Raw genomic sequence first — 10,902 nt, 5'->3', positions numbered from 1 at the left:
ATCACAGAGGATTTGAAACTCACTGGGGTAGATTTTCAAAGAAGCGCACAGGTGTACATGCACGCGCGCTATCCCGCAAGCACACATGGATGCCCAATTTTATAACAGGCGCGCCTATGCCTGCAGCCTTCACTCGTTCCCTCCCCACTAATCTAACCTTCCCCACCCCTTCCCCTAACCTATCCCCCCCAGCCCTATCCTAAAACCCCCAATTTTTATTTTACCTTCTGCGCCTGCCTCCAGGCAGGCAAAGGTTGCGTGCGCCAGCAGCCCGCCAGCCTGCGATCCTCCAACATGACGGCAAATGGCAGCTGTGCCGGAGGCCTCTGGCCCTGCCCTCGCCCCGCCCCTTTTTCGAAGCCCCAGGACTTAGATGCATCCCGGGGCTTTACGCGCGTCGCAGGGTCTTTCTAAAATAGGCCCGGCGCACGTAATCCCCCCTACGCGCGTAAATCCTCTGGTAGCCTGCCGGCACGCGATCCTCCAACACAGCGGCAAATGGCCACTGTGCCGGATGCCTCTGGCCCCTCCCCGCACCTTTTTCGAAGCCCCGGAACTTAGACGCATCCCGGGGCTTTACGCGTGTCGCTGGGCCTTTTTAACACACCCCCCCCACGCGCATAGGGCTTTAAAATCCAGCCCACTATGTCCTGGAGTACCTACCCTTAGGCTTTACTTTCACTGCATCAGTCAACCTTGGTAGCATCGTGCTAGGCATCAGATATACTGCAACAAAGAAAGCTTCAAGCGGTAAGAAAGCTCAGGATCCACAGGACTCAAGGATACAGAGAGAGAGATACATTGTATTCTTCTAAACAATGAATGGTTTCTACTTCACTAGAGCCCGCTCTTCCCAATTTGTATGAGAAATCAGTCTGATTTCAAACAAAATGGCATTAGCTTGGCCATTACTCAAACCAGCTACGCAAGGCCACTTGTGTATAGTGTATTGGCAGTGGAAGACTTTATTCTTTTATATGCTTTTAATGTTTATTTTTCTTTAATATTTATTTTCTTTAATATGCAATCTGTATTTTAACTTTTATCTTGAATGTTATTGTACTTTATTTTTATTACGTTCTGTTTTATTTGTACTTGAATTTGTTGAACCGTTTTGATGGCTACACTGAATGACGGTATAGAAAACCTGACAAATAAATAAAAAACATATAGATATATTTAAGATATTCATAATATTTTAAATGATCTGAACATTGACTGTCATAGTGGAAAAATGTCAGAACTAGTAACCGGCAGATGATTATGTAATATTGCCCAATATCCCAGAGGGTTTTGCTTCTAAAGGTCACTTATATACCATTAAAATGACCGCTCCTTTTGTGTCATAAGAGTGGCAGCATCTTGTGTGATTTATGAAACTACCCTGAATAAACACCCAGGACAGAAGGCTCCAGGGCACATATTGACTGGTTGCTGCCTTCTCAGAGTGTGTGTTGATTGGGGATTGCATTGATTGGGGGGGGGGCTTTGTGGTTGATGGGATTGTGGAGGGGATGGGGGGTTGGAGTTTTTAAGTTACTTCTTTTTTTTGTACTACACTCTGATGTTTTGGATGAGAAGCATGGCATCAAATTGTATTAAATAAATAAAAACTGCATTCTATTCTTATGTTATGTCATTTTTTAAAACTCTTTTACACGGTCTTGTTACAAATGGAAGGACACATTATATACAGTACATACACACAGCCACACATAATCCTTAAATATAGTTGAGTGTAAGAGACTGAAAGAATGTCATTTGAGTTTACTGTTCTTCTTAACTCAAGCTCTGGGAGATATCCTCCCAGAGAGAGGTTAGCCTATCTTGCATTTCTTCCACTGGACTCAAGCTGTCCGGAAAGTCCTGTACGTCTGGAGATAGGGACAGCTTGTACTTCAGCTCTTCTGCCTCCTGGCTGATTGCCTTGGTGAAGTTGTCAATCTGGAGGAAAGTATTCTTTCGGAACTCCTTGATCCTCTCCTGGACCTCCTTTGTCACCTCCTCCATGCTGGGTGGGATGGCCCCAATTTGGGGACCTTCTATTTCTTCAGTAAACATCTGCTTGAAGCCACTTTGGAAGAAGTTTAGCTTCTCCCTTAGCTCATCAAGATTTCTGTGGATCTTCTCATGGAGGTCCTTGGCATTCTTGGTCAATTTCTGGGACAGCTCCTGAATGTGTTGATTTAGTTTTTCTTGGCTCAGCTGGGTGTGAGGGGCCACACTTTTATGCAGCTCCTCCACAGTTCGGTGGATCTCACTCACCAGTTTATCAGCGTAAGGGTCGAGGACCTGCTTGGCTTTACCAGTATGAAATAATATTTTGTCTTGGAAGTGTTCTGCATTCTGGGACATGAATTTCTGGACCTCATTCACATTTTCCAGGATCTGGCCCTTGAAGTTATAGTTGTAGGGGCTCAGATGTTCCTGGAGCTCTTTTGTCTGTAGATTGACTTGGTCCAGCAGCTCCTCAGTAAGCGGCATCAGCCTCTGACGAAACTGCTCCACGTTCCTGCTGATTCTCTGATGGACCTCATCCACATAGGGTGACAGCTTTCTCTTGAGGTCTTCCAGCTCCTTCCGGATAAGCTGCCAGAGTCCATCAGAATCCTGGTAGAGTCTCTGCTGAAATCTGGCAGTCAGTGGCTCCAGAAAATGGACTCCATCTTGAAAGCTTTGTTTTAGGCCTCTGTAGAAAAGATAAATCTTAGATACTTTTATATATGTCTCATCTTTTTAAGATAGTGTATTAACAATGAATAATGCTAACAGAACTAGGCTTTTACTATTTTTACATAGTTTCTTCTTTTGCCATGATACCAAGGCTTCCGATATGAGATGCATTTTTCAGTGCTGTGTATTGCTCAGCTTTCGCTTTATATTCAGTCTGCTTACCCCTCATTTATCTTATTATAAACTTGTTATTGTACCTCCTGTTTGTTTTTTGTATTTATACCCTGCCTTTCATGACTGGTCAGCCACTTCAAAGCGGATTACATTCAGGTACCGGAGGTATTTTCATGTTCCCAGCAATCTAAGGGCCCAATTTACTAAGCATTTTTTCCATAGACACAAAATGGGAGAAAATCTTGAATAAATAGTCCCCCTAAATTGTAACTGAGGCAACATGACTTGCCCAGCTTCACTTGGAGTTGCTTTAACCACTAGGCTACTCCTCCACTTCAAGTCCCTTGTCTTACCGTGGACATCACTTATTCCAAATACACTACAATCTGTTTTCTTTCTGTTTAATTCCCCTGAAGAATTCTGAGGGAAACACTATGTACAGTTTAGCTCTATTTTCCATATTTCCTTTCTCACTAGTGCTACTTCCTAAAGGCTGCAGATGTCAGAAAAGCCTCTTCATATTCAGTCCTGCTTCCTCTCTCATTTTTGCTGTGATTATCTTCCCCCTTCTGCAGCAATCCTTTTTTTTTTTTTGTCACAGAGGAAACCAGGAGATCACAAATACTGGTTTTGTGATATCCCAACTGCCAAAGGATTGCATGTCATAAACGCTTCTATAATGTTGTTACTCCGGGATGTCATGGGAGGCTTTTGGTAACCAGTGCAGTGAAAAAATGGCAACTTACTCCAATTCTCTGGCTATCTTCTGGTGCTGTGTTGGCTCCTGGAACTCCTTATCATTGGTTAGTTGACTGAAGTAGTCCCAGATCCCACTTCTCACTGGTTCAGCCTGGGATCCTGTCAAAAGGAAAACGGGGGCAGTAATCTGTGATCAGGAAACAAGTGCACCAAGCCACGTGACTCTAAACACATCTACAGGGTGGACAGGCAGTGCGCCAGACATCCCCAGACCTGCTCATGCTGGGGGTCCACTGGGGAGGATAACATGGACTTGGAACCTGCAGATTCCGGTCTAGCGTCAGCACTAACCAAGCCTGAGGCCACAGAGGAAGCAAATACTACTTAGTGCCCATTTAGTCCTAGCCTAGAATGGGTGTGGAGCTTCCCGATATCATTCATTGCCATGGCACTGATACAGATTCATTCTCAGATTCCACATCTTAGCAGGAGGTGATAGTTATGTTACAGGGGTTCCCTTAGCCTCTGAATATGAGTGAAGGAACTATATCAATCACACCACCAACCCTCTCCTCACTCTTCTATTTCTTTTTTTTATTAATATTATTACTATTATTTTAAATCAAGCAGTTAGATATAGTTTGGACTGTACCCAGCATTCTGTTCACTAGTTCCCATGACTGGATTAAAACTGTAGGTGCCCACAGGCATTGGGAAAAGCCTGAAATAATCAGATGGTGTTTAGGAGGAGCTACCCTCCCATCAGATGTCAAAGGTGAAGGAGAACAACCCCCAATCAATCATGGCCACTCTGCAGGCATTCCCCCCTCACCTCGAGCCACTGCACCACTCGTATAGTGGCAGCTGCAACACTGGAAAGGAAATTCAGGGCAGATCAAACACATCATCATGAGCTCACAGGCTCTGTGGTGGCCCCACCTCCTCCTACAGGGACTTCCCGTTACCCTGGAAATCCGTGGGAGGGGCAGGGCTTCCATGAGGCCAGTGAGCACAAGATGGCTCTGAGGCCCCACACTGCGTTTGCTTGCCAGAGTTGCTGATGCTATGGGGTGGATGCTGCTCTACACAAATGGTGGCAGCGTGGCAATGGCGGCAATGCAAATTGTGCACTGATAGTTGCCAAAATTCAGACCTGCTAGTCCCTGACCTATACACTAAAGCCTAGAATTTAAAAGGGCTATGCATGTAAATTTTGGGGTTTACAGGCAGAAGGGCCGGCCGAGGGAAAAATGGCAGGCAGAGTTGTGGTCTGGGTGGGGAGGGGAAGGGCGGGGGTCGGCCTGGACAGTGGCCATTAGGCCCTGTCCCAGGGTCATGCACACTGGCAGCTGCCCAGCGCGCAGAACTTATGTCCGCTCATTAGAGTACATAAGTAAAAAGACAAAAAAAATTAGAAAAGTTAGGGAGGGTGTAGGGGTCAGGGAGGAGAGGGGGAAAGGTAGGAAGGCAGGTAGGGTTGGAGGGAACTGGGAAAAAGGCAAATCGCGCCACCATGTGCAATTTAAAAAACCTCCCCCTGCATGCAGAAGAGCCCACACGTGTGCGTGGATACTAATATCCGGCACACTTGCGCACGGAAACTGGATTTTATAACATGTGCATGCCAACACGTGCATGTTATAAAATCAGCATGTCCATGTGTGTGCATGTTATAAAATCAGCATGTCCATGTGCGAGCATGTTATAAAATCAGCATGTCCATGTGTGTGCATGATTTCGTCCATGTGCGTGCATGTTATAAAATCTGCATGTGCATGTGTGTGCATGTTATAAAATCAGCACGTCCATGTGCGTGCATGTTATAAAATCAGCACGTCCATGTGTGTGCATGTTATAAAATCAGCACGTCCATGTGCGTGCATGTTATAAAATCAGCATGTTATAAAATCAGCATGTCCATGTGCATGCATGTTATAAAATCAGCATGTCCATGTGCGAGCATGTTATAAAATCAGCACGTCCATGTGTGCATGTTGTAAAATCAGCACGTCCATGTGCGTGCATGTTATAAAATCAGCATGTCCATGTGTGTGCATGTTATAAAATCAGCACGTCCATGTGCGTGCATGTTATAAAATCAGCATGTTATAAAATCAGCATGTCCATGTGCGTGCATGTTATAAAATCAGCATGTCCATGTGCGAGCATGTTATAAAATCAACACGTCCATGTGCGAGCATGTTATAAAATCAGCATGTCCATGTGTGTGCATGTTATAAAATCAGCACGTCCATGTGCGTGCATGTTATAAAATCAGCATGTCCATGTGTGTGCATGTTATAAAATCAACACGTCCATGTGCGAGCATGTTATAAAATCAGCACGTCCATGTGCGTGCATGTTATAAAATCAGCATGTCCATGTGCGAGCATGTTATAAAATCAACACGTCCATGTGCGAGCATGTTATAAAATCAGCATGTCCATGTGTGTGCATGTTATAAAATCAGCACGTCCATGTGCGTGCATGTTATAAAATCAGCATGTCCATGTGTGTGCATGTTATAAAATCAACACATCCATGTGCGAGCATGTTATAAAATCAGCACGTCCATGTGCGTGCATGTTATACAATCAGCATGTCCATGTGCGAGCATGTTATAAAATCAACACGTCCATGTGCGAGCATGTTATAAAATCAGCATGTCCATGTGCGTGCATGTTATAAAATCAACACGTCCATGTGCGAGCATGTTATAAAATCAGCATGTCCATGTGCGTGCATGTTATAAAATCAGCACGTCCATGTGCGAGCATGTTATAAAATCAGCATGTCCATGTGCGTGCATGTTATAAAATCAACACGTCCATGTGCGAGCATGTTATAAAATCAGCATGTCCATGTGCGTGCATGTTATAAAATCAACACGTCCATGTGTGAGCATGTTATAAAATCAGCATGTCCATGTGCGTGCATGTTATAAAATCAACACGTCCATGTGCGTGCATGTTATAAAATCAGCACGTCCATGTGCGAGCATGTTATAAAATCAACACGTCCATGTGCGTGCATGTTATAAAATCAGCATGTCCATGTGCGTGCATGTTATAAAATCAACACGTCCATGTGCGTGCATGTTATAAAATCAACACGTCCATGTGCGAGCATGTTATAAAATCAGCATGTCCATGTGCGAGCATGTTATAAAATCAGCATGTCCATGTGCGTGCATGTTATAAAATCAACACGTCCATGTGCGAGCATGTTATAAAATCAGCATGTCCATGTGCGAGCATGTTATAAAATCAGCATGTCCATGTGCGTGCATGTTATAAAATCAACACGTCCATGTGCGTGCATGTTATAAAATCAACACGTCCATGTGCGAGCATGTTATAAAATCAGCATGTCCATGTGCGTGCATGTTATAAAATCAGCATGTCCATGTGCGAGCACCGGGAACAGTGCACACATAGACAGAGAATGCAAGAAAAGCCTTGAACATCAGATCTTTAAGTATCTATGTAAGGTCATTACATAGAGCTGACAAGTGACAGGGAATTCTTTAATGCAGGCGTTGGTTCCCAAAGTGTCCAATGCAACATAAACTCTCCTCACAGTGAAAGATCCTAGGACAGCACAGATTATGTTTAATTATTGACATTTATGGTAATATTCAAGCCATCTTGATTTAGAAATGGTTTTGGTATCAGTTATGACAATCCCTCTCCCCAAAACTAGGATATATAATAATACATATCCCATTGGGAGGGAACCTTCAAATAAGAAACAGCCTAGGCTCTGTTAAGGAAGTGAGGGGAGTAGCCTAATGGTTAGAGCAGCGAGTTGGGCACCAGGTCTTCCAATGCCTTAGACTGTAAGCCCTCTGGGGACAGGGAAATGCCTGCAGTACCTGAATGCTTTGAAAGTGCCTTAAAAGCAGAATAAATAATGAGGGTGCATGCGATTTCCTTCCATTCCTGTTTCCCATACAGAGATTACGAGGGAAGCAGCCCTCTCCCTGGGGGCTTATGGCAGGAAGACGTCAGCATTGCAAAACGTATGGGAAGGAAAGCCCACCTACCTGTCCCAGCAGTAAGCAGCAGGGCGAGGAGAGGCAGGGTCTGCAGGAACATCCTGCCTGGCAGGGAGCATCCGAGACCCTAAGGAACGGAACAACCCAGCAAGTCAGTGCCAGCCCAGCACAGGCAGCCCCACAAGAAGCGCTGCTATCGGGCGTCCCTGCCGCGGGAGCTTCGGGGCAGAGAAATCACTGAATATCTGGAGCTGGATCACAGCTCGGGGCGCCTGCGGCTCTCGTCCTGCGAGATTTGCTCCGGTCTCTAAGTTTATTGCCAAGAGTAGCAGCCAAGCTATTTCCTTTATTATTAATATAAAATAATGGGAAATAAATGCTGCAGCTGCCAATAGAGGGCACCACAGCACCCATCCAAATAATAGGATAGGACGGCGGAAAGCAAAGCGCCCCAGTGGGCTGGGAGAGAATGCATTCGCCTTGAGGGCTTCCAGCTCACATCCCCCAAGCCTGATGCTTAAGCAGGTGACTGCAGGTACACAATCTGCCTCACCCTGGGTAATTGTGATCAATTTAGAAAAAAAAAATCCACTATAGGGGGTCAGAATTATCAATGTCACTTCAACAGAAAAAAAGAAGTACTCCGTATTCTCTCACTTATACCGTCTTAGAAATCCGCCCTCACTACTATCTGCTCTGATTTCTCAATACAAAACTGGAATAAACCCAAAGCATATTATTTTAACAAAATCAAACCATGCGCCTCACAATATTTCCAGGTGTGCACCTGCCGATGTTTAGTGCACACAAGCGGAAACAACGCGCCCCTGCACACAAATCTCTGGTGCTTCGCCCTCTGCTTAGCATTACCGCAGTTTTGTGCTCAGAGGGGCAGGGCTGGATCCCTCTTTCCTCCATCGGTTGGCAGCAGAGCTCCTCGACTCCCGCCACCCGCGCTAGCCTTATAGGCGCAGGTGAGAGCACGTGATAACAGCAGCTGCCCGGGACCCGATGGCCGCCCCCCCCCCCCCCCCGGTGTAAATAGCGCGTGGAAGGACAAAGGCAAGTCCCATCCCATCCGCGCAGGGGCTGCATCCCTACGCGGGCGCGGAGCTGCCGTGGGACCAGGCTGATTGGGAGGCTCCACGTGCACTTCCGATTTTATGTCCCAGCGGTTTTCCACCTCCTCTCTCCCCTACCCGCCACTGCCTCCGAGGCCCCGGTGCAGAATTAATGGGATCCAGCTCTTCTCGTGTGTATTATACGCTCCCCGTGTAGCCAACGGGCAGATCAAAGAAGCTCACTTCTCAGGACGTTTGGGAGTGCGAAACTCAATACAAATGATCTTTCCCCGGGCAAAAGTGAAGGGGGTTTTGCTCAATATTGGGGGTGCTCACCCACCTATTGCAGCAACAGAACTGGCATCCATGGGGCAGATCGCGAGCCAGAGAAAGGAAGTTACAGGGCAATATTTATTATTTTGTGCCCGGAGGAAGCCAATATCTGTATCCAAATGTAGTACACCCTAGGTGTTATTTGTATGGCTCTAAAAAGTTCCCAGTGTAAACAAAACTCAGAAAAACTGCCTAGAGGCAGCACCCTTATGTTTTACAGGGGAGGGAGAATGCCCCCCTCCCCAGGGAAAGGTGAACACTTCCAAAATTATTGGACATCATTACCAACAAGCCAACATTTTTGTATGCATATTAAAATGTGAATCCTGGCAGCTAGTGCCATGATTGAAACAACTAGGCTATAAAAAATACAAAAAAAGAAACAAAAAACAAAGAACCATTCTTCCTGCCAGCAGTGTCTCTGGCATATCCAGCTCCTAAGAGTCCATCTAATCCATGCATCCAGTCCTCCGATGGGAAGCGCCTCTGTGCTGTACAGCTCCTGCAAATCAAGACATTGCACGGTGTGAAAGCTATCTGGTCCTTTTATCCAGCAGCATCCAAATGCACATTACAGGTTAATACACATGCAGCCACCTCGGTGGTGAACGTTCATGGCACTCAAACCGTATGACAAATTAAAACATTCCTAACTGAGACCCAGTGCTAGTGCCAGAGGGAAGTTAGAACTAGTTAGTGTCTGAGGGGTTGTCAGTTCTGGCAACACCTTCCCTCACCCTTCCATTCATGAACACGACAGGCCCATAAATAACTGGAAGCCAGATAGAGTGGGGTACGACCCCCTCCAATTACACCTGGGAACTGCAATATGAAATGACTTTCCTATTGGGATCTGCCATGTATTTCCAAGTAACCCGCTCTGACCTGAGCTGACTGTTCTTGTGTACATTTCATAGACCAGTGTTTTGTTCAACAGAGGGAGAGTGTAATTCTGAGTTCAGAGGTTAGTGTCTCTGGCAGATTGCAGAGCCAGCTAACTGTAGAATTTGTCCGATGCATACAACATCTAATTAAAATGTCCAGATAGGGTAAATACACATTTTATGGTGTAATGCTTCTTGGAAATACTATATCTTGAATCCATTATCGTTAAATGTGAGATCAGAGTCATACAGCTAAGGCTAATTTCCATGTAGTATCTCCCTTTGAGGTCAGAGAGAAAGAGAGAGAGAAGTGATGTTTCATTGCAAACAGCAAAGTCCAGAGTAATGCAACCACCAACTTCCAAATCCTCACCAGCTCCAGGTACATCTCAAAGTCCACCTTTGTTTTCAGTCTGAAAGATTGCAGCAAACACTCAGTTTAAAGGAATATATCACAGTTCCTCTTCCTGTCTCAGAGCCTGTGTCCTGCTCCATTATCCCACAAAGGTAGCTGCAATTATTAGGAACAATATGTAGCTATCCGCACAGCCACCTCTGGGGTGCAATTTCACTTTGGTACTTAGCTGGTTGGGTTGAAAGAGGACCAGAGATCTGTCGAGTCCAATCTCGTTATGTGATAGTCGAGGAGAAGATGAAAATGCGCTCTGCATTGACAACCCATTCTGGAACAGTGAGAAGAAATCCCTTTCCAACCCCAAATCTGATGCTGTGCTGAGAATCACTGATATTACACCTTCCCTAGCATTCAGTTATAACTTCCTACCCACCAATAGCTTATTTTCTTCAAATTTACTTTTGAGATGATTTAGTGTTGTGGCCAATAATGCTTCTGGATAAAAAGGTTCCATACTTTCACCTCTGAGTAAAGAATTCCTCCTCTGAAGGTGAGGAACTCTATTCCCCCTTAACCTCAGAGGCCATCTTTTGTTTTGTTTATAAGCATTTTGAAGACCAGATCACTTGTAAGAGTTGTGCAATCGATTTGTTCTTTGCAACTACATTTCCTCTTAAATGTCTTTAGTTCAATGTAAATGACCTCCCTTTGCTCTCCCCCCATCTG

The 10,902-nt window shown here is 45.2% G+C and overlaps 1 protein-coding gene across 1 annotated transcript; it reads right to left on the bottom strand.

The window, feature by feature from the left end:
• Nucleotides 1-553: 553 nt before the first annotated feature.
• On the bottom strand, nt 554-8,480 carry APOA5 (apolipoprotein A5). Its single transcript, XM_029573952.1, has 4 exons — nt 8,414-8,480; nt 7,592-7,670; nt 3,594-3,705; nt 554-2,689 (listed from the first exon to the last, which is right to left on the bottom strand). The coding sequence occupies exons 1-4, from the start codon at nt 8,459-8,461 to the stop codon at nt 1,780-1,782; spliced, it is 1,149 nt and encodes a 382-aa protein (XP_029429812.1). The 5' UTR covers nt 8,462-8,480; the 3' UTR covers nt 554-1,779.
• Nucleotides 8,481-10,902: the final 2,422 nt, after the last annotated feature.

Source organism: Rhinatrema bivittatum, chromosome 12, assembly GCF_901001135.1.
Source record: "Rhinatrema bivittatum chromosome 12, aRhiBiv1.1, whole genome shotgun sequence".
NCBI classification, from domain to species: domain Eukaryota; kingdom Metazoa; phylum Chordata; class Amphibia; order Gymnophiona; family Rhinatrematidae; genus Rhinatrema; species Rhinatrema bivittatum.
The sequence above is the reverse complement of the archived record's forward strand: the minus strand, read 5'-3'. Positions and strand labels throughout refer to the sequence as shown.